This window comes from Dermacentor silvarum, chromosome 4 (assembly GCF_013339745.2).
Source record: "Dermacentor silvarum isolate Dsil-2018 chromosome 4, BIME_Dsil_1.4, whole genome shotgun sequence".
Taxonomy (NCBI): Eukaryota; Metazoa; Arthropoda; class Arachnida; order Ixodida; family Ixodidae; genus Dermacentor; species Dermacentor silvarum.
The window spans coordinates 26577033-26601647 of record NC_051157.2 but is presented as its reverse complement, the minus strand read 5'-3'; the positions used below and the strand labels follow the sequence as shown (position 1 = coordinate 26601647).

At 46.7% G+C, this 24615-nt stretch overlaps 1 protein-coding gene across 1 annotated transcript in view; it reads left to right on the top strand.

The window, feature by feature from the left end:
* The first annotated feature begins 11115 nt into the window (after nt 1-11115).
* LOC119448392 (beta-galactosidase) overlaps nt 11116-24615 on the top strand; it is a 27134-nt gene continuing 13634 nt past the window's right edge. The window contains exons 1-8 of the mRNA XM_049665158.1: nt 11116-11127; nt 12464-12627; nt 15356-15506; nt 17238-17301; nt 18134-18154; nt 18652-18746; nt 20525-20705; nt 22389-22569. Coding sequence (XP_049521115.1) covers nt 11116-11127; nt 12464-12627; nt 15356-15506; nt 17238-17301; nt 18134-18154; nt 18652-18746; nt 20525-20705; nt 22389-22569 — 869 coding nt within the window. The remainder of the gene's footprint in view (nt 11128-12463; nt 12628-15355; nt 15507-17237; nt 17302-18133; nt 18155-18651; nt 18747-20524; nt 20706-22388; nt 22570-24615) is intronic.

Here is a 24615-nt window from a genome sequence, read left to right as displayed (position 1 = left end):
ATGCTATTGTCCGCGTACCCATGCGAATACAGTTTTTTTTTTTACGTTCTTACTTGCGCGGGCTCATTTAGCGCATTTCTACGCCACGCACAGATTGAGCAAAGAATCCAATCGCGACCAAGAAATTCGACCCATATCGGGCTCGATCACGATCAAAAGTGCGCCGTGTGACCCCCGTATTAGGCACTGGAATGAAGTCATGTTTGAAAGAATAACAAATGTAGCCTCTGCCACTACATACGAGAAAATATTACATCGAAGAGCTGACAATTCTCGCAACCTGTTGGGAAATGTGCCGAAAAGAGTTTACCAATATGCGTTATTTTACTTATGTGTGCATTGGTTCACATTAGACTGAAATGCCAAGTCCTCAGGTGTTGCAGGAAACCGGCGAAGCGTGAACATACCACATCGCGGCAGTGGTCTTGCGGAGTGCTGTGTTGTGGACACACTTAGTCCCTAAAATCATTATTTTCCGCTGGTTGTTTGTGCACCCATAAACTGCACAGTGCTGGCCTGTAGCCTTTTGATGAGTATACATGCCATTATTTACGAGCGTAAGTCATTCGTGACAAAAATAAACGGAAACATCGAAGGAAAGCTACCACTCATCAATGCAAGCGCAAGGCAAGCTCACAGTCCAGACCGAACAGGCAACACTGACACATACTCTCCACGCCAGACCGTCGGGAGCGCCCTCGTGAAAACGTCTATAGAGGAGCGTCGGAGAGGAGAGGAGGAATGCCGAGAGGAGGGGGAGGAGGATGCGCATGCGCAGCAGGGGTGTGGACAACGCACGGCGGAGGGAGTGACAGCCCCGACCATAAGATGCTTCGCATCTAAAACGAGAAAAAGGGGTAGCTTGCGTGCAATCATCCATGCATGCATGGAGGAAGGAAACCCAGGAGAGGCCCCGGCCAGCACGGACGCATTGAAGGAGGTGTGGCGGAAGTCACGTGCTGTTTTTCGCAAAGGAGCACTGGGACGGGTACCCCAAATGTCAACGTTGCCATAGCAACCACGCTCCTGAAGCTTTCGCTGCTGCTCTCGGTCTCTGAAAAGTGAGATAAGATTTTTTTCACCAGTGTCTTTCTCGCAGCACCTTTTGTTCGCGAGGAAAGCTGACTTAGGAGTGTGGTGTGTAAGCTTGAAAGTTGTGTTTGAGGTCTGTGAGTGTGAGTGTCCGCCAGCAACAGATACACTCAAGCAATCACGGCGCGGGTCGTCTTCGTCGTCTTCAACGTGCCACGGAGAAACACAGGAGCGCGTCTGCTTCGCTAAAACTGCTACAGAAGTTTCGGAGGCTTTGTTTTGACGCACGCCGGCAGCACGCACTTCCGGCGGCTCGTAACAATGCAAGTTCAAAGTTCGCGCCCATCTGCTCCAGCGAGTTGCAGAACCCCTGATTGGAGGCGCAAAGCGAGATGGCACACCAACAAGGCTGCACTTCCGGATTCAAAAATGTGACGTCAGGGCCTCTCCTGTTTTGTTTCTGTCCTCCATGCATGCATGGATGATTGCACGCAAGCTACCCCTTTCCTTCCTCCATGCATGCATGGATAAATAGAAACATGACAATTTTCATCACCAACATACAGCATGCACTTTTCGCGGTGGGGCATAATTGGTGGTGCCAATTTGCACCACCAATTTGCACATGCTTTCAACTGTGAGCGCTTGGAGCACTTGTACTCCGAAAGCTCACAGTTGGAAGGATGTGCAAGAGCAGGTGCTCCGAGAACTCGCCGTTATAAGTATGTGCAAAACTTACCTGCAATGATTCGTTCAATTAGAAATTTTTGTGAGGGCACTTCTGCAGATAAAGGGATGCAGTAAAAATCAACTTTGTGTTGCTTCTGTTCCATGACAGGATAGCTTTCGTGCTGCAACTTGCTTGAGACTGAAAGAGTATGGAGACTATGCAGCCGTCAACTGGTCACAGTCGCCTTTGCAAATCTGTCTTTCAGTTGACAATAGAATTCCCAGCTTGTGGCTGATATGGTAAGAGTTTTTTATCACTCCTCTTTAGGCTTTTTCTTTGCCGCGCAGGCCTTGCATTAAGCACAAATGGTCTTGTAGACTTTTAAGGAGATGTGTAATTTAGGTGTGCGATAGTCCTGAAGGACTGTAAAGAACAAGCGTATATGTTCGCTAATTGTCAGATATTTAGTGAATTATGAGACCTCTGAACATGAAGCGCATAAAAAGAAGGGTGCACAAATGTAAACACTTGTATAAGCCTATGTTGGTCATACCACAATGTGTACAGTGCAAAAAAAAAAAAAGAATCGCAGTTTCGCCCGAAAGGCGAAGCATCAATTGCGATAGCAAATTAGTAGAGAACTATTCGGAGTAGGGATAGTAGTTTTATCGGCTGCATAAACTTGGACACAATTGGACTAACTGAATTAACAAGGGTGGTGTCAGCGCGCACAAGCAAACAACAATAAATCACACCGAATGACCGCAGACAACGACTGTCAAAACCTGGCAGCAAGCGCAGCCGCCGCAGCGGGCGAATTGTTCGCGCGGTCAATCGCTTCAACGGAAACTGAGCGGCGAATGCACAGCGCAAACAAAGGTCAGAGCCGTGTGGAGATAAGAGACGATGCGGGCGACCGCCAACGCCGGGCAAAGTGCAGAGGAGAAGTTGTTGGCAGAGGAGAAGCTGCCCCCCCCCCCCGACCCTCCCTCCCGCGCGGCCTTCCCGCTTTCTTGCTTTCGCGTGGGAGATTGAGTGGCCAGTTTCCCTTGCGCCCGGTTGCAAGATAAGCATTTGGTGAAGCAGCACAGCGTCGCCCCGCCTCCCTCCCTCCCTTCCTCCCATACCCCCACGGCCTCTCGCGCGACGGTCGCGTTTGCTTTCGGCCGTGCGTTCGCTCTCCGTGATAGCGCGCTTTCACTCGTGCATACGGCGCGCGGCGACGGTTTTATCGCCCTTGGAATTTATACGGAACCTCACGGCGATGGCGACGCCGACGGAAGAAATCCGGTTGAAGTGTCCATATAATTGCTATCGCAATAAAAAAAAGAGAGAACTATTGGCACGGCACCCGCCGTGGTTGCTCAGTGGCTATGGTGTTGGGCTGCTGAGCACGAGGTCGCGGGATCGAATCCCGGCCACGGCGGCCGCATTTCGATGGGGGCGAAATGCGAAAAACACCCGTGTACTTAGATTTAGGTGCACGTTAAAGAACCCCAGGTGGTCCAAATTTCCGGAGTCCCCCACTACGACGTGCCTCATAATCGGAACTGGTTTTGGCACGTAAAACCCCATAATTTAAATTAACTATTGGCACGAAAGATGAATGCATTACTGTACGATTTTAATATGTTAAGCTCAACGTAGCTATAATTTTTGCACATTTTCAGTACTGCAATGCTAAAGTTTCTATTAAACGAGCATGCTGCAGCGCGTCAGAAGTTCTGAGCGTGATGAAAACTATTGCAGATATGCAACTCCATTGACTGCGAACTCAGATTTGCAAAAATAAGGTTTACGTGCCAGATAAAATGTGGTGCATCATGGGATGAGACTACGAAGACTCAAGATTTAAAATGCCATAACGAAAAAAATAAAAGGAGTAGGGGGTGGGCGGGGCAGACATGCTTGCTGTAAGCGAATGAGAAACTCATAGAAGCTGGACGTTTTGGTTGGACGGCCCAGCCAACCATCCTGGCAGGGGTGCGCGGATATTTAGACTATCGAATACGAATCGAATATAAGCTCTGTTTTTCGATTCGTGCTAAGGCGAAGGGCGATCTAGGGCGTCATGGTGGCTTCGTGCGCGCTGTCTTCCGACCCATTTCGCGTTGGAAATCGCGTGATCCCAGTTTTGGTGACACGGCTTCAACGCGCTCCTATCAGTGCCGTATGTTTGATCACGATTCGCTTGCTTGCCTCATCTGGCATCCTCTGCATCTATTAACGCGGTAGCTCCGGTGTTGGTGTCCGCCGCTGGCGGCGTGCTCCGTCAGAAAAAATAATCCCTAACCACTACCACGCAGGCCCTCCGCGTGGCGCAGCGGCGTTACTGAACTAATTGAATTTCTCAAATTAAAATGCGTAAGAAAATTCGTAAAGGTCGATTTGCACACAACCTACAGACATGACAGCGTCGGATTTTAATTTGAATACACGAGAAAAAGTAATTCTGTTAAGCGGAAACTCAAACACAAACCCCTTTTTTTCTTGCTTACGCGGCTGTTAAGTTCCATTGATGAGTCAGTGCTTGTAGCCTCTGCCTTAATGGGATACGAGCCATTGCTCTGCCCTGCACTGCCACCGGGATCGACCCACCATTGTTTTCTATCGGACCCCGTGTCGCAGAAAATCCGGTGTCTGTGTCGGCGTCAACGGCGCCCGATAACCGCGTTCCACTCTTAAAGGAGAAGCTTAATCCAAGTTTTATTGCGATAGCAATTATATGGACACTCCAAGCAGATTTCTGCCGTCGCCGTGAGGTTCCGTATAAAGTTCAAGGGCGATAAAATCGTCGCCTCGCGCCGTATGCTGTATATGCGGGTGAAAACGCGCGAGGGACGCGTGCTTCCACCGAGAGCGAACGCACGGCGGAGAGCAAACGCGACTTCTTCCGTCGCGCGAAAGGCCGGGGGAAGGGAGGCAGGGGGGACGCTGTGCTGCGGCACAAGGGGAACTGGAGACTCATCTCGCACGTGAAATGAGGAAAGCGGGGCACTGCGGGAGGGAGGAGGTGTGACTTCTACTCTGCCAGCAACTACGTACTTTGCGCGGCTGCGGGCTGTCGCGCACACCGTTTCTTGAACGCGATTTGCATACGGCTCCTACCTTTGTATGCGCTGTGCTTTCGCTGCTCACTTTCCGTTGAAGCGATAGACCGTATGAACCTTCGCTCGCTGCTGCCGCCGCGCTTGCTCACACCAGCGTTTTGACAGCGGTTGTCTGCGGTCATCGAGTGTGATCTATTCATGTTTGCTTACACCATGCTTGTTAATTCAGTTAGTAAGCGAACGTGTCCAAGTTTATGCAGCGGATACAACTACTAGCCTTACTCCGTATAGCTCTCTGCTAATTTGCGATCGCAATTGATGCTTCGCCTTTCGGGCGAAACTGCGAATTTTTAAATTGGTGAATACTTACTGCTGACGCGAGGTCGAAGCAGGGTAGGCATCATAATCGAACAGATAATACAAAGTAAGCGAATAAAGAATGAACAGTATTTTAAGAAAATATTAGTGGTAAGAAATTCCAGTCAAGGTATTGTACGGGGAAAAAAGAGAAATGTGTTCGTGCAAAATATAGGTGTTAGTTCGTTGTCACGGTGGTGTCTGGTTGTTAGGGGTGACAAAAAAAATGTGGTTGATCCCTCTTATATAGGAATCGGTATAGAACACGAAAGTGAAACGTGTCTTCACAGAAGTAATGTTTATTGCACATTGATATATAATGTCTATTGGTGTTTTGTGGCTAAAGCGCCCTTAGGCGTCGATGCACCCACGCTGACGCCTGGTGGCACGTCTCCTCCATCACGACTACCAACGTCGATGACCATGAGCAACCGTCGTGCATATGGAAGCTGCACTACGCTGCACACGCTAGCACAACGCGAAAGACGAAGCACGTAACTGACACACTAATACAACGCGCAAGACAAAGCACGTAACTGAATCGTCACCGAGTCAAATCAGCGCGTACAGCGCGTCGTAATTGCAGCCTCCGCGATCAACTTCAGAAACATTTTCAGAGCTAATTGCGGAGGCCACGCTCCGCTGTGCTGAGTACGGTGAACGCCACCTAGGTGGCGTTGGTAGTGCTTCTTGATGCCAGCGTCCCTTCGAATGCTGGCATCGAGGCGTCGTAGTGCTGAGACCACCGAAGCGTTCACTGTCGGTGCGCGTTAGTGTCATAATGCAGTACTTCTCTTTTCTGCTCGTAGGCGGCGGCACCGCCCCGAGCAAGAGCGCGGGTACACGGAGGAGTGTTAGATATATAAGGCGCGTCTGTGTAGCTCTCTGCAAATGCGTTTGTGGCGCAATGGGTTAAACGCTCGGCGATCTATCGTCGCGGACCGAGAGGTCGTGGGTTCGATTTCCAAATTTTGCATGTTTGTGGAACTTTTTCTTCTGGTTTCTTTCTTTGTATTATGTTCGTGTACATTGTAAGCTGACGTATTTCCGTGACGGAAATACGTCAGTGAAGTCTTGGTGGACCCCGGCATAAAACACTTTCGTGTTAAAATGGTTTTTTTTAATGCTAGTTCATTATTCATAAGCAGATGAAGGAACCGTAACCTCAATTCTTTCCTTCGTACTTCGAGTGGTTGCATTTGATTGCACTGCAATATTTCACTGGGAGAGTCTGATACGAAAAATTTGTTAAATATAAACCTCACTGCCTTTCTTTAGATTCTTTCTAATTTTTTAAAGTTTAATTTAGTGTAAGGGTCCGGAAGATACATCCATATTTTAGTTAAGGTCTGATTAATGAGTGGTATCCAAGCATTAACATTAGTAGGGGCTCCTTTAAGCTTATGTCTTAAGAAACACAGTTTTAAAGAGAAAGATGAACAAACGTTAGATATATGAGCATTCCAAGACAAGTTGTTAGTCTCAGTGTCACTCCTGAATATTTGTAGTTAGTAACTTGTTGAAGTGGTAAGGAACCGCGCTTATAGGTCTATGCAAAATACTGCTTTTTTTAGTAATCGGAAGGATACACACACATTTCTCTGTGTTAAGTTTCATACCCCATTGATCGCACCATTTGGCAATGTTATTGACACTAACGCTTACATCGCGTCTTGCATGGTCATTTGTGGAATGAACTTCTTTGTACAATGCACAATCGTCGTTGGACAACCGAATTTGGACTTCAGGATAGATTACGTTAACAATGCCATTGATATACAGAAGAAACAGTAAAGGTCCCAATAAACTTCCTTGGGGTACACCAGATGTGACTGGAAGGCAGCCCGAGTATTGCCCGCCCGCATCAACGGACTGAACACGGTCACACAAATAAGCTGCAATCCAGCGCACAAAAATTTCCGGAACAGCAATTGTCCTAAATTTCCCGGACCAGGACGAATTTTTCTTCAACTGAGAGGCTTTTCTTTCAAGGAACCTATATGGGGTTTCCTTTGTAGCAATTGCTCCAAATGGGTGGATGTCTCATTTTCCATTTAAACAGTTGACCTGAGCTTTAGGATTAGCTTATCATGAGGTACTGTGTCAAAAGCCTTGCAGAAATCTAAGAATATTACGTCTATCTGACCGTTCATATCGATAACAAGAATCGATAAGAGTCAATCGCAGTTATTAGTTGTGTAATGGTTGAGTATCGTTTTCTAAACCCGTCTTTGAAGTTAGTCAATATAGAGGGCTGTTCTACACATTTGTATATGTTTTTAGAGCGCAGCTCTTAATGGCCCGTTCCTGCGGCGAGCGTCGGCGGCGGCGTAACGAGCGAACAAGCACAATAGCGAAAGATGAGACGCGAGCCGCGAACGGCGGAGACCAATGACAGCGGCCCCTTCAGTGACGTGCGCGCGGGAAACTGGTGGGGGGGTATTCATTAAGAGTCCACCTAGTGGACTGTCTGAAATCGGAAGATAATTTTGTATTAATAACCGATCTCCCTTCTTAAAGATAGGCACCAATCGGTCAGTCCTCCATGCAGTCACTTGACAGCTTTACGGACAATACAGAAGCATGAAAGATGATAACAAGACACTTTGCAACACCATCAGCATATCGGCGAAGGAACGCAGTGAGAATACTGCCAGGACCACATTAAGTTTTCATTTTCATATTAAGCAATAACAAAAATATACCAGGATGAGAAGTAAAACTGGCGTCACATAAACAGTAGACATTGATACGAACAATAAATAAATAAATAGTTTTTTTCCTCATAAAGTACAGCAAATAAACCAAATTATGTGTCAGTGCTTCGCAGGGGATGTCTAGTTAATTACCGAGGCTTTGATGCTCATGTGAACAAGATATGAAATCAGCAGCAAGCGAAGAAGCAGAAGTTACTACCCTCGTGGGTCTAGCACAGTGTACTGTAGCACGAGCCATATTTTCAGGGACCAAGAACAACTACCACCTACCTGTCAGGACAACAACGTGGGACATACTTTGGCAAGTGTATATCTCTGCACATTTATTTTTGTTAGATGTACTCCAACTTCTTGTCTTGCGCCTTTGTGTGCCTCTCCCGGCAGAAGAATATGCTACTTGCTAAACGCGCACACATAATCACCAGGACTGCATGTTTTGGGTGAAGTATTATGCGCATACGGCATTTTAAACGCTCAGTTTTAACCATCGCTTTGTTCATTCCCACGCACAACGTCCTAGAAGATACCGCCGCGGTGGCTCAGTCAGCTAAGGCGTTGCGCTGCTGACGCCTTAGATCGCGGGATCGAATCCCGGCCGCGGCGGCCGCATTTCGGTGGAGGCGAAATGCAAAAATGCCCGTGTGCTTGCGTTGTAGTGCACGTTAAAGAACTCGCGAGGTGGTCAAAATTAATCCGGAGCCCTCCACTACGGCGTGCCTCATAATCAGAACAGGTTTTGGCACGTAAATACCCAGAAAGAAGAAGAAGTAGTCCTAGGATATGATCGTCCTACCTACAGTGTGGCATGTTGAGACAGTGGAACACAGAAGTCTATATGGCTGATGGTCCTCAGGGTGGAGCCTTGGACGACGGCAAACCTTAGGGTGCCTCAGTACCAAAGCCCAGTGGCGCTGCAATTAAGGCCACAGTAAGAGTTACTGTATATGGCTCCCGCATATAGTGGGAGCCATATACAGTAACTCTAGGCCACGGTTAAGCCCCTTTAGGCCACGGCCGGACCGGACTCTCCGCGCGCGTTCCAGTCCGGGGGTGAACGGACCTTGCAGAAACGCAGCACAGCGCCAGCACCGACCAGAGGACATAAGCTTCGGACGCCACAAAGAAAGCTTCACTAAACATGGCATCTCAACGTCCTTCTAGATGTACAGATGTAGATCCTTGTGACCTTTTGGCACGTACCCACTCTGGGCGATTGGCCAAGAGTCATAGGGAAGTGTAAAATAAGTCAAAATTTTATAATAGGTAAGTTACAATCGAATGATAAAGATTGTAGAGCCTGCATGAGTTTATGAAAATCAAAATTCTACCATAATTATATAATGAAACAGTTAAAATTCAATTTTGGTGAAATAAAAGGAGGCTTAGAAGTTTGTATTCAGAGTTTAAATCGCATTGATCCTAAAAGAAAATTTTGGATGACAGCGCTAATCTTACCATCACTATGCCCTAGTGTAGAGGCACCCAAAGATAGTACGTTTTGAGCAGTTAAATCTAATCCAAGAAGGCGGAGTGGTATTTGTAGGGTTCGTTTTCTTAAAAAGGAGTACTGACACAAAAATTTGTAGTCGAGATAACTTGTGAGATCGATTTAGGTGGACACACACACATCGTCTACAAAATATCAGTGGCGAATATAGCTTAGAACATATTTAAAATCAATTTTAAAAGTACGTGCGGCCGCTAGCCTCTCTCTCTCTCTTTCTAAAGCTTCTTTTTCCTTCTGGCTAACCCACTTCCGTAGTTCCGCTCCGGAAAGACCCATCTTTTCACCAAGGGCAACTAATTTCTCGAGATCCATGATGCCCTTCAAAAATCTAGCCGCGTGCAAAAAATATCACGAGTTTGCGCTGCCTTCGGGGCGGGGCCGGCGAGCAAGTTTCTCGCAGCTCCGATCGTCCCGGTGCTTTTTTTTCTCCCTGGTCGAGACGCTGGCCTCGTTCGCCGCTGACGGCGGCACAAACATCGGCTCAATTGTTTGTGACACGAGATAACTCTTAGTGTAAAGTGACCTCGAAAGTGTGCATGTTATGAAACGTTGTGCTATATGGTTAATCGTTGGCGTGATTTTGGCTCGCAAGCGGTCAGCGCAGCCGCCGCAGCAATCGTCTCTACGAAGCGGCTCGCCTTGCTAACGTGTTTTCTCATCGCTACCAACGCCGTCGGCAAAACTAATTGTACTGTCAGTTATGAGCGTCATAAATGTGCAGACGTTGATTGTGTTGACGAATATAGGCGCTTTGTTACGAGCTGCGGACGGATCGCAAGAGCCATCGGCCCCGGATCAGACGGCCAGAGAGCTAGGCCTATACCGTTTCCCAGCGATCACCAGCTCGCCTGTGGTCGATCGAATCAAAAGTGGTTGACCACGTCTAATACGGTGGCGACTCCCGCCTGGAGGAAATAGTCGCCGCTGGATGACGAAAACGATGACGGCGACGACATCGCAAAGCTCGTGCAGGCGTAGCAGACGAACTAGCAACACGAAGCTCGCTCGCCTGCGAGCGCGCTGGCTTGAACACGTCACAGTATTGTGCGATCACGTGCTCACTGTGTTTACAATCCCTCTTCTCCCATCCCGTTGCTCTCTGAAACCGAAACTTGGACTGGTCGCTGCAAAGACTCCAAATAATTACCTGTAGCGTTCTGAAGCAAATGAGGTTTCGCGCCGTGATTACTGGGTCATTAGCTACTTATTACAGCAGAAAAAACAAGTTCGAAAATTTTTGTGTCAGTACTCCTTTAAGCTAGTAAATCGTCGACAAGAAATTAAAGAAATGTTCTATGGTCTCATTTTCACTACACATGTGACAAATCGGTGAAGGGTGCCAGACCAGCACTATATAAATAAAAATTTAAAGAAGTCTTGCAGCTATGGTAAAGGCTGATATAGGGAGAATTTTTTATGGCTAGGCCAGCTATTGACGCTTTCGCCAATGAATCAGCCGTTTCATTAAGAACTAGGCCTGTAAGCCCAGGTAACCAGACTAAATGGATATTAGTTACCTGTTGAGGAACTAAGAATGTAAACGCTCACAAAACCTGAGATTCGTTAGGTGCTGTGAGTGAAGCACACAAGGGCAAAGAGCCAGTAACAATGACTACATTATCTATCGCTGGGCCTAATTTACGAAGGGCCAGTATTGCTGCTAAATATTCTGCAAGAAAAGTTGGTACGAAGTCTGGTAGCCGCAGGGAAAATGACCAATCTAGAATAGGGCTGAATATACCAATACCACATTTTTCTTGGTTCTGCATGGCATCAGTCGCTATGACCACATTTGTATGTGATTTTATTAAATAATCCTGTAGAATAGCACTTAACATTCGGTAAGATATACGTGTTTTGCCTTACTTGATTTAAGGCCTCATCCACACAACCGTTTCTGTTCACCGCCACGTAACGCTATCCAGGCGACGCAGAAGTCTCCCAACTCCTCCACCATTGTTTATCGTTGCATGGAGTGTCGTGACTTCTTCTTTTTTTTTTTTTTTTTCTCAAGTAGTAAACTATCAGCTGCGAGTAGTGCTTGTAGGTCCTTTATTCATTATTGTCGCTTATGGATCTGGCTCTTCGGGTGGTTCATTATGACGTTTTCTGTGCATCCTATAGATTCTATCCAGATGCAGAAGCACGTGAAGTTGAGAAGCCGCGTACATGTGGTGCGCCGACGCGCTAAGCCGTGCATATGGCTGTTGAACGTCTTGGCCGGCTCTTATATCGTTTGCTTGATTTGGCCCAAGGTCTTCCCGCCGAAATATGTGAGTACTATACCGTGCCCGCGCATTACTTGCGTGCGTCTTGCAATGGTTGGCGATTAACTGCAGAATTGACTCTTGTTAGAGAGAGAAATCGCTTCGTTCGAACCCGCATGCAGTTTGTTTTAATCGATGCCTCTCGTCATAACAGTTGTAGCACACCGCTTTCAGGCACAACACTTATTGAAGCATTTTGTATATCTTCCTAAACATGTGATTCTTTTCCTTTCGGCCGGATGCAGACACGAGTTTATTTAACTCATTTGGCGTGTAGAGTGCCACAAGCGTTATGCTGAGTCTCTGTTCAGCTCCTATCGGTGGCAAAGTTGCCTTCTCTTCCACTTTTATTGCCATTTTTCTTTGTTAACAATATGAATATTACCGCAAATTTCGCCTTCATGTATGTTTGTTTTCTTAATGCAATTACAGAAACAGCTCATTGTTCTTGTGCTTTCTTGGACCCCATTGTTTGACGGTTTCATGCGGTTCACCTGAATAATTAAATTGTGGGGATGAAATAAAGGGTGGCCTTACTCTTCCCATCAGCTTTCTCTCTGCATTCTGCGCGGGTGCATGCTGCCGTTCTCGTAATCGCAGAATTAGCGCTGTCTTGTTTCGAGTGAAATGCATGTTTGTGCGTAAAACCCCCCGCATTTGTAAATCACGGGTGCTACACACAGCAGCGCAGAGTATAAATGAAGCATTTCTCATTGCGAACACCATTATATAATGATAATGAAAGGTCGTTCCTTGGCCGAAACGTTGTCGATTTTCTGAGTGAACCTAAGGCTGCTCCCAATTTGCATATTATCTACACGTATGCGTTTAACGGATACTACGCATTCATGCTTCTTTTCCAGGCAAAGCTTCCGTTCGCCGTCGATTTTGGGAGCAAATCCTTCGTGATGCAAGGCAGGCCTATGCAGATAATGTCCGGTGCCATCCACTACTTCCGGGTACTTCCGGCGCTGTGGGAGGACCGGCTGATCACCATGCAAGCTTCCGGCCTGAACACGGTCGAGACGTACGCGATTGTCGTGTTGTGGCCCCTGGGCTAGCGGAACCATTGCCTTTGGCAGTTCTTTCATACTTCTTTTTTGGTCGCTATCTTCACCGATGCGAACAGCTTTGCCAATGAGCAGTTGGCAAAGTTGAACCGAAAGTAATGCAAAAGAGGCGCAACTTTATTCGTTGTCGTCGGTGTTTAAAATTGCGCATGTGGTGGGATTTTAACGTATTGTAAGCGAATGATCTGGGATATATTTTGTTTTTTTTTGTGCCGCGGGTGAAAATCGAATATAAGCAAAAGTGATTTTCTCTAAATTTGTAGCGACAAGTGGCACTATCGGTTCGTCAACAGCAGCGATCGAGTTATTGCACCAGTTACATGAGGGATGTCCAGGTTAGGTGGCCTACAAATTGCACCCCGCCGCAACTGTTTCTTTGGAGTAACGGAAGCCAATTTCCAAGGTCATGTTTTTGTGTGCTCAAGGCGCTGGAAGTGATTGCGGGAGCTGGAAGCGATAGCAAGGCATACATAGCGTTGCGAGGCTGAATGCAGTCTTCGAAGAATACGCGGGGGGGGCGACATGTTAACGCGAGGCAACTGCTGTTCTGCAGCAGAAACAGCGTCTTGGCGGCTACCAGGCGTCTTACAACACTGCCGTGATGAGCGCCGCGTTGCAAGCGTCGCACTTTAATGGTACACGAAATTAGACCGAAGGAAAACCGCCATCGTTTGTAGCTTGAGGTGTGCTGTCTGTTCCGCTCAGACCACATTATGTACCGTGTCCCTATGCACACACCTTCTCAGCTGTGTGCGCACAACGCTCATGCCAGCAGTGGGAGGCGGAACGCTGTCCTGGTTTAGGGCAGCGGAGCATAAGCAGGGTAAGGACGTCCCCTGTCATAAGGGTGCGTCCACTTGGCTTCCTCGTTTTTGCAGCCAGTCCCACTGCGCGTCTATCTCGTCTCTGGAAACTTGCCAACCCTTCATACGCGATCCGCGCACGCACGTCGATACTGTGACACCACGACGACGCCAACGGCGACGGCGCGAATGCGCCTCGAGAGCTCGTATAATTGAAAAAAAAAAGGCAGTTTCGAAGGGCGTCTCATTGACAGCGATAGCAATGTTTAGCGTTGCGCTTCAACTCGTCGTACAGTGTTCGTACTATATGCGCGGGTGCGACATATTGGCGCGACGCAACCTGCAAGGCAACTGCAACTGGGCAGAAGAACATCGCCCCGGCAGCTACCAGGCGTCTCACAACGCTCGCATGGGGGCACAGCTCAGCAGGAGTGCTTATTTGTGCCTATGGTCTGCGTGCGCGCAACGCTTATGTCGCCAGCGGAAGTCAGAGCGCTGCGCCTTTGCTCCGCCACCGAGGCGATCGAACGTATACCGTTGACAGTGTGTCCACTTTGATTGATCGTTTCTTCAGCCAAACGCACTCCGAGTCTCTGGAAAACGTCTAGCCCACCGCGAATGGGCCGCGCATGCGCCCTCTATATATATCGGGACAGCGTGGCGGCGGCGCCAACAGCGTGAATGCGCTTGAAAGTCCGTGTAATTGCTATCGCAATTACTAAATGAGGTCGAACAAGGGAGGTCGCCGGAGCCAAACTAAACACCATCTCCTCCCTTTCTTTCTCTTTCCATTTCTCTCTCTCTCTCCCTCCCTCCCCCTTCCTTACTTTGAGTACTTCTTCCTTCGCCTTGCTCTACGCACCAGCTTATTCTCCTCCTCCTCCTCTCCCGTTGAGTTTGGGGGAGAGTGAGCTACGCACACATAATAACTCTGCTTAGGAAAACAGTTGCTACCCTGAAGAATGTCCCCTTGTCAAAAAGTACTGGCTCCAGCGACATTCCTTCTTCGACCACAGTTAATCACTAGAGCCGGATCTTTAGGCATTAAAAAAGCGCGTTTTAGGCGCCAAAAATAGGCAGGCAAAGCAACGTGTTAGGCCTCCAACGTCGTAAATTTAGGCACAATAAATTTTTACATAAATGCAAAGAATTTAAAACGAAGACGTGCGCGATCTGTATCTACGACAGAAAAACAAGAAATGTTATTGTTTATGATGGCACAAAGGCGCCGACAGTTGAACATAGCCGTGAAATTGTCCCATAAAACTGCTGGACTAATGACCATCATTTGGCGTAATTCAACAAGCACATTGCTCATATTCTTGTTCAATGGCCACTGTACTCGAGCGTTGCATAAAGTGAAGCAAGCATGAAAAAGAATACATGAAAGCTGGGAATACTGATTAAAAAAAAGGCTACTTTATGCCTGCTTGACGCAATTTAACTAAGACATAACAAAAACAGACAAATAATAAATGAAAAAGAGACTACAATTTATCAAGAAATTAACATGTTCTTACATGAGGACTGCTAGGTACAACTCTGGCAATTTTCTGATATACAATGACATTATCGGAATTGTACAGGCAAAACGCCCCAACACTGCCAAATACACTTCCGCCCATTTGAAGCGCACGTGTTTGAAGAAATCTGTTTAGAGAGCACGCCGAACGTAGTCTAAGAATCACTGTGAAGATTGTGGAAACAATAGCAAACTACCACCATGTCCAAATTTTTGTATTCAAAATTGTTCCTCTTGTCACTGAGAATGACCTTGTACGCTGAGAAGGAACGCTCGACGGGCAGTGAACACCTTAAAAAGTAAATTACAAACAAAACAAAAGCCGCGTGCGCATCACCTCTGTTCTCTACAAATGCACAGCTACGTTGAGTGGAGCAGCCATGAGCCCGAAGAAGGCCACTTCGACTTCGAAGGCCAGCAGGATCTGGTCCGTTTCTTGCGGATAGCCCATAAGCTGGGCTTTATGGTCATCCTTCGACCAGGTCCGTACATCTGCGCCGAGCGAGATTTTGTGAGTCGTATTTCTCAGAATCTAGCGTGCAAAAGGCTTAGTATATAGTTCGGTGATGCTACTCGTTTCATTCTTACGTAGCATTTTCGGCACTCTTAGCAACCACAACATCATAATAGTTTCAGCATTGTGAACCCTGATTTCGCGTTTTGCCAACGCTCACAGCCTCGACTACTGAAAGTACAGCACGAAGTTTCCATCATTATGTGGAATAGGATACGAGCTTTGCCTGGCCGGATGGCACATTTACTCATCTTATAGCCATGCATTCTAACAATCCGTCATTGAATATGAAAGCCGCAATTAGGTTTTACTTTACAGGATAACAGCTTTCCTGCTATAGCACACATATGGGCGAATAAATAAATAAATAAATAAATAAATAAATAAATAAATAAATAAATAAATAAATAAATAAATAAATAAATAAATAAATAAATAAATAAATAAATAAATAAATAAATAAATAAGAGCAGATTTCAGCGATTCTACCAGCTCTGAGCTTATCTACTGCGGTTGCATTTAAACCCCTGAGGCTCTTCGCTCCCCCCATTCCATGGTATTGTGAAAAAAAAAAGCTCCTGCAATCCTGTCAATGGTCAAGTGTCACGTCGTGATTGAACTTTTCTCGCACTTAACGAAGGAGGTAGCAGCGCAGGAAATATCACTAGGTGCATGAAGAATTACTGCAGGGATACGCGTCATGTTAAACGACTGTGGAAAGATGGCCAGCTTTGTTTAGGCATGCCAGGGAGTATAGAAGATCACCCACGGAGCGGTCGTCCATTTGAAGTAACCGCTCAGTATATGTGCCGAAAATCAGGATTCATTACAATGCTAAATTAAAAAAAAAAAACACCGTGCAAGATACAATTTTAAAACATAGGGTGTTCGGTGGTCAGACCTCTGACAACCAAACACCGTAGGTTTTATAATTGTATCTTGCACCGTGTTTTACTTATTCTTTCTTTTAGTTGAACTGCTTGGCTTACGTTAGCTGGGACACACGGTATATGGCTGTGACGTTGTCCAGGCTAATATAAAGATCAGAGTCATGAGCAGTGGGCCCGTATATTCTTCGGCCGTAAAATAAGCCTCAGCGGTAAAAGTCATATCAACAGTTTCCTTGGCATGAGAGTAGTGTTCTTTGTACTGCTCATTGATTATCTGCCAGCCAAAACTACAACAGGTGCCTATAAGGCCGAAAACTGAGTCAGTTCTGTGATGTAATCTATAAAAAAAAGTGCCCGAGGATTGTTGCCAGAGATAAAGGTGTCCTGGATCAGCAAGCTCCAGCCCATACATCTCGCGTTGCGGAAAGGCTCGGTACAGGAATACGGGTTCGAATCAGCGCAACAATTGTCTGGACAACAGCCCGCGTGACTATTTTATTTTCAAACTTGAAGAAGCACATTTTAGGACGGAGATTTCGCGCTGATGATGACGACTTCCCTGCGCAAACTCAAAGGAGCTATCGAGTACTGTTTTCGTAAGCGCAACAAAATCTTTTTCCCCTCAGGTCTAAGAGAGCTTAGTAAGTGATCTTTCAAGTGCATTGACGTTCAATAGAAGAAGGACGAAAGGAAAAAAAATAAGAATGTGTTGTTTATCAGAGAGCTCTCGCGTCTACGTCAAACGAGAGTTTATTGAACGCCCCTTATGCCGCTGTGTTAAGGGAAAAAATCTAGCAGAGTTGAGGACTATGCTTGATGAAGGCGTTTGTTTATGCAGGGTGGATTTCCATACTGGCTTCTAAGAAATGGATCTTCAATGCGGCTTAGAACTTCTGACAAAAGTGAGGCAGTGTGTGTGTTTGTGTGTGCGTACTAAATAACCTCGTGATGTGAAAAAAAAATAAGTTCACTAGTACAATGCTATTTCAATTTAGTTCACATATTATCAACTAGTATGCCACGAATTAAAAAAAAAACCTATAGTTTGCTCCCGTAATGCGGTTTTATTTGCAAAACAGAATCTCCATTTATGTGGACAAAGTTATTGTATCTTTTTGTGGTGAAAACTTGTTTTGTTTATATTGTTTATGTAAACTCATAGATGAAGGTGTAACATCGTCTGGCTATTTTGTTGCTGCATCCTTGATTGCGACGTTATTTCGGGGCATTTGAAATTGACGTCACGAGCGGCTTTTCATCGTTGATGACGATACAGCGTTTTCTTAGAAATTGTAAATTTTCTGAAATACAGTTGGCGACGATATGATTAACCATCGACATACATTGCTACATGCATCTGGCTTTAAATAAGAAGTCAATGTTTTCAGTTATCGTTGCCGGTTACACAGCTTGTATTTGCACGACAGCCCTTTTCAGCTTAAGATTTAACGTGTGCACAAAATCCCATCGCGTCAGGGGCCCTAGCATTACTGCTTCTGTAACATTCTCCTCTAATTTATTGCCGCCTTCTATTTCGGGAATGCTGACGCTTTGGCCTAGGTTGTGGGCTTGGATGAATTGAGGTCCAGGAACTGGGGGACGTGGACGTGTAATCACCCAGGTTCCTAGTTGGGCTTCACAGTTCGAAGAGTAGGCAAGACTTGTTGGCGAAGGTCAGAGATGAGTCTTAAACAGCACGCTTGTCTAGCATGTTTTCCTTTAACTATGTGGCAGCAGAGGAGACGTGCGTCTCAGGTGAGCTTCACCAATTCAGGTGCAAATGTAGCATGAATTAACTGCCGTCAGCAGGTGTGATAATAATAATAATAATAATAATAATAATAATAATAATAATAATAATAATAATAATAATAATAATAATAATAATAATAATAATAATAATAATAATAATAATAATAATAATAGAAGCGATCAAGTCAGTGTACCGGTCAACTTGTTTTGTCTGCACTATGATCATCAACTCTCGTCGCAGCGCCCGTTTTACCACTATATATGCAGCTACTGAATTCTCAGCATGCTTCAGCTCTCTCATTTGCTTCTGTGTTAGCAGACCCACAACCACCGCCTTGTTCTTTGGTTACAGTCCGCCCAAGACATCGAGAATGCTTTTGAAAACCATCTTTGCGGATGTTAAATTGGTGCACACATTGATGCCGTGTTCCCATTTAAACGACACCATTTCCGCAGAATTCGCATGCTGAGATATGGTCTGTATTTCGCGTTGCCCGCAGCCTACCTGTTCTATGTGGACCGCTATCTGACGAAGGTGTTCGAGCAAGTAAGACCGCTTCTCATCGGCAACGGAGGACCGATCATTATGTTGCAGGTAAGCGTAACATGATTTTGGTAGGCCTGAAACAGCTGGTGCTTTTTGTTTATAGGAAGCTTTATCGTGGGGTCTGATTATGATTTTCTTGTTAGAAGTAGATGTGAAACGCAGAAATTCGCAGAAATTTGCTGATTCAGGGACACTAAGGTCTGAGTTTTTAATCCATTCTCATCCTGTTATCTGCTGGCCTCCAAGTTAGCTCCGGTGGGAGAGCGACCACACTGCAAGGCTTTGGTCCGTGGTTCGATTCCCCGACCAGGATCAATTTTTCTTCAAATACGATGGCTTCTTTCTTCATTGACTGCTTTCTGCTGCTTTCTGGTCGATGGCAATTTTTTTCCTTTATGAAGGTAACTATGAAGAGTGTCGGTTGGCTGACATGTTGCATAAGATGGAAAAAGAAAATTTTATGAAAAAGTTTGTTTTTGCCTCTAGTTGATAAACTTGACCTGTTTCTGTTCTGTTAAGTTTTATTAGTAAGATGTTATAAGTGCAGGTAATAAGGACTTATCAATGAGCTCGACTTTGGACAAGTTCTGTGACGTCAATCAACATACAGCGACTGAGTCCCCATGCTGCCGACACATATTCGAGCTTTGTCCGAACGACTGTTTAAAAAATTGGAGAACAGGGCCCTAAACGCTATCGCGTTAAAAATCTCTTTACACTGGTGCGCGCTTGAAAGGTGTTGCCTAAAAGTGCCTATGAGACAGACAGTGTGAATTGCTGAATTGCACGCGACAGAGCACCGCAATGGAAGTTCTAATGCAGTAGGCAGCCTTACTTTTTGTGATTTCGTAACTATGCGCCGCACTATAGAAAAATCTAGCTATTTCCTATGATCTGGAGAAAATTTTCTAAGTTGAGTTGTGTGTTGTACAACTCTTCCTCGCCATATATTCACGGAAATTGTGAAATGAATTGCCTTTTTTTTTTATTGAGCTAGGATTGAAGTCAGCATGACTGCGCTTTTTTCTTTCATGTTTGCGAAGCTCTCGTGTAGGTGTTGTTGCGAAACTAGACCAGCACAAAAATATGCTCCCCACCAGCCGCGGAGGCGTAGTGGCTTTAATCATATCATTATAATCATATTGTGGTTGTGGCACGTTTCACGTGCCACAACCACGATATGATTATGAGATATACTATGATATGATGTAATTATGATATGATTATGACATGATATGATTATGAGGCAAATAATTAAATTTTAAGTACACTTCTTAACTCTGCGATGCATTACGCTTAGCATAGCTAAGCATTCACAAAATTTTCGCCTTGGCTCCCGATTCTTTTCCTTTCAATGGCACTCATGTAAGATAATCGCTCCTGACTTAAGACACAAGCTTCTTTCCATCTCTGTCATCGTGCCTCCAGTAAGAACAATTTTTGCTATTTTAACAACAGCCATGGCGACTCTCCTGCACCTGAAGTTTACTGCGGTCTGAAAGATCCCGAAAAAGAAAATGGTCACCAACAACAGCAGGGGAATATGTTATTTGCCATGTTTCTTTCTGTTGGAGAAAACACTAAAAATACTCGATATAATTCGGAGGATCGTTTGAACATGTTGATCTGTTATTCGCTTGTGATACTATTCAATTTTGTCATCGAAAGAAACTTCTGTGTATTCGTTTTCTTGCGCGGTCTTCTTCACAGCGCTGTTTCCTTCTTGCCTCCGCGGCTCTGCTATCATTATTGGCCAACGCTGAACTTACGTTCTTCATCTTGATTTAGCCTAACTGCGTGATTGCGCCCCGTGCTTGATCGTTCAGGTGGAGAATGAATACGGTTTCTACAAAGCGTGCGACTCCTCGTACATGGTACACCTGCGGGACCTGGCATGGGCGCATCTGGGGCGGGACGTGGTTCTTTTCACCGCTGACAGCAGCGATGACAACATGATCAAGTGCGGCAGCGTCGACGGTGTGCTCACCACCGTCAACTTCGGCACCGGTGAGAATTCGGCGCTCTGTGTTATGCGGTTTGCTGTAAGATGCGCATTTCTTTAACTCGCCCATCGCCCTTTAACTCGCCCATCTTTCCACCTTCCTGCATTTCTGGGCTACCCTTAGCTCCGAAGCGGTCGCATTAGCAACCGGATCTTGGTTTAGGCCAGCGTGCTTTTATTTTTTTATACCCGTGATTGGCAGTGTTAGAACAACTATCGGCGCGCACAAACAAGTTCCCAACACGAGATGTCGTCCTGTATACATTCACTTGTGTGCATGCGTGTGCACTTGCTGTGCACGTGCGTGCACCGCTGATCGGCTTGAGCTGAACCAACGACAATGAAAGTGGCTGTCGGCGCCTGTTTTCTTCTCGCTTTTACCCCAGCCCAGCCAATCAGCACTTCAGCTGCAGCACAAATGGACATGTCCACTATGTGGACACTTACAGAATACCTCCCCTGGTCTCGGTATTCGACCTTTTGCCGTATGGTGTTCTGCTGGCGAAACACCTATAGGACACTTTCACGCTCGTCAATACTTTAAGGTTTGATAGATAAGGTGCCTGTAATGTGGCGCTTAGAGGCAGTCACTCCACTCACATTTCGGGGTTGAACTTTCTTAGACTGCGCGCACCGAAGTGGCATAAAACGGCACCGTGATGCGTTAAATTTCACTCGACTCATGCTTGAGCGGCAGCTATTTCTTTCGGTGACGTATATGCTTGCCAGAGGAACAGATTTCCGACGGCTCTACTCACCTCAAGCCCAGCGGTCTTACAAATTGTTTCTAGCAGTATTGCCGTCGAAAGCGTCCTTTGACATCTGAACCATTGTTATACTCAGTATTACCGACATTTGCACTCATTTCGGTGCAAGCTGGTAAATTATATCTTTTTTGCAAAGTAGAAGTAAACAGGGCACTGGTACGTAATATTCCAAGACTTACTTTCATATACGGTATGAAGCCCAGTGGGCTGGTCTTCACCTTATTTCAAATCGCTGCTGTACGAATAATGGCTGGTCAGGGATCGTTCAGGTCAATCCTACGTAATTTTAAAACCCTTTTTTGCTTGCAGCAAAGCCGAAAAAAAAAAACATTTAGTGGAATCTCCTCATGGAGCTATCCGAATGATGCGTAAGCATTTCGTAGTAACGACGTGGTGTTGAGTGCCCACACTGCTGGTAATTCTAGCAGTGCTCAGCGGCTGCAGTCGTCTTGGTGCCATTACGGTAAATGCGACAGCGCTGCGGCGACACGAACTGCTGCGGAAGGCGGCGCAACGTGAACTGATGAGGCAAGCAAACTACTGCAGGCGGCGGCGCCAGGTGCGCTGATCATGTTCCGATACGAAGCCACGGCTGCTCCACAGTTCTGGCTCACTAAAGATGTGCATAGTGCGTGCCTGATTGCACACGTCACGTGGTCACAGGGACGCGCTCGTGCCACTGCTCGCGGTTCCTCGTTGTCTTATTCCCCAGCTGGCTCTATCTTGAAAGCGAACGTTTCACTCGAAGGACGGACGCTCGGATGGTTTTCTTGTTGGGTAACCATAGAAATGCTTACGCATTTAAAAGAAAATGGATACTGATAACCTGGCGGCCTTCGGTTAAGCGAAGCGTTTCGGTCAGAGTAGCAGTGTGAACCAAAATGGCATTCCGCGTGCTCGGTCTGCGCGCGGCGTACGCAGGCATGGAGCCGAGGCGTGCGTTTTCTCGCAAATGGCGCCACCAGATGTCGGGCCCTCTCATGAACTCAGAGCTGTACGTCGGCTGGCTGGACCACTGGGGAGAGCCACACCACTTGGTGAATGCGACACACCTCGCCCAGACGATCCGCACGTTGCTCGCAATGAAGGCGTCGTTTAACCTGTGAGTGCCCACGGTAATGTGCCTTATTGCGTGCTGTGCGTGCGTGTGAGGGAGAGACGCGTTCTTTTATTGCGATAGCAAATATATGAACATTCCAGGCGCATTTCTGCCGTCGCCGCCGTCAGGTTCCGTATAAAGTCCACGGGCGATAAAATCGTCGCCGCGCGTCGTACGCTGTATGTGCGAGTGAAAGCATGCTACGGTGAGCCGGCAATCGCGGCTCGCGCACGTAAGGGCGGGAAGCGGGAAGAAAGCGCGCAGTTTTCCAGTCGCGCACAACGCTCTGGAGGGAGGGTGGGGAGGTAGAGGGGCCGCGCTTTACTGCGGCCGCGCGCTCCCGCTGGCCGAAAGGCTGTGGGAGGGGGGGGGGGGGCAGTTGGAGGGGCCGCGCTTTGCTCTGGCCGCGCGCACCTGCCGCGAGCGGCCGCCCGCGCGGCTTTATCTTTAAAGCCATCTGTGGCGGGAACAGAGTCCGCCCTCCCCGTGTTTTCGCGGCTAAGATCGCGTTGATGCGAGCGCCGGCACGAAGCTCAATTCGCTCGCTGCTGCTGCCGCGCTGACTCACTCCAGTGTTTTGACAGCGATTTCCCGCGGTCATCGAGTGAGATGCGTTCATGTTTGCTTGTGCGCGCGTGGCACCATGCTTTTTAATTTAGTTAGTATGCTTATGTTTACAAGTTTATACGGCCGATAAACTACTATCCTTGCTTTGTATAGCTGTCCACTAATTTGCTATCGCAATCGATGCTTCGCCTTTCGGGCGAAACTGCGACTTTCGTTTTTTTGTGTGTCTTCCTCGCTTTGAAGTGCACTACTTTCGTGAATGCTTTGACCGACTGATTGATTTATTGGAGGGCACTGACTTGGGAGGAAGGGAGGGCGGAGGGAAGCTACCTACATTCGCCCTAAAGCATTGTTGTATAGGAGGGTTTTAGACAAAAACAAGCACAAAAGAAAGCAACATCACATCTAGAAAAAAAAAAGCACATGAGCAACGCATCGGGAGACAACCAGAACAACGCAAGAGGAGGCAACAAAATATAAATACAATGCATAGTGTGATTACAGTGGCATACAAACACACAGAATACACAGTTACAAATGATGTTAAAACTGTGCGCAATTACTGCCAGAGCGTAGCTGTAAACATTTCACGCGATGCGGAGACAACATTATCAGGCAGGGTGTTACAGTCTGTAATCGTTTATGAAAAATGAAGCACGAAATGTAGATGTACAGCATGAATATTTTTAGATTTTCATGCTGTTGTCCCTCTTCTCATAGAATTAAATTAACAAGCATGGTTTCACTCGCGCATAGGTAACCTGAACAGATCCCACTCGATGACCGCGGACACTTGCTGTGTCACAATGCTGGCGTGATGAAGAGCGGCAGCAGTGGCGAGCGAACGCTTTGTGTTGCCTTTATAGCTTCGACGCCTCTGTAAAATATCAGATTACGCAGGTCTCCAACACTAGGAGCGCGAGAATACAGCGTACACGAAGCCACCAGCCATCTCGACTCGTCTTAGCTTTGCACCCGCTGGATATTACCTCCAAGATAGGGCGCGCAGAGCATAGCCATGCGCAGCAGCGATCGGGCTAGAGGAGACGTGCTCTCACCTGCCCCTCCATCCGCCCCAGCCATGCGCAGCAATGACCGGACTAAAAGAGGAGGTACTCTCTCACCTGCATGCCCCTCCCCACCTTGTGCGCACAACACAGGGTGAGCAGGCAGACGGCGCACATCAAGCCAGCATCCTTCTCGGCTCACTCTCGCACTCTTTCCCTCGCATCTACAACAAGCGGCGCGCTGGTGGCGATAGGATTAGGGATCCTAGATAGATCGATCCTAGATAGGATCTTATCGCACCTGGACTTAAAACGCGACTTCGCGGCAACGCCGACGTTGGAAATTCGCCGAGAGTGTTCCTATAATTGCTATCGCAATAAAAAAAGTTACGTAGGATGTCTTCAGCGAGTATCTGAATGATGCGTAAGCACTGCGAGTAACGACGTGGTGTTGAGTGCCCACACTGCTGGTAAT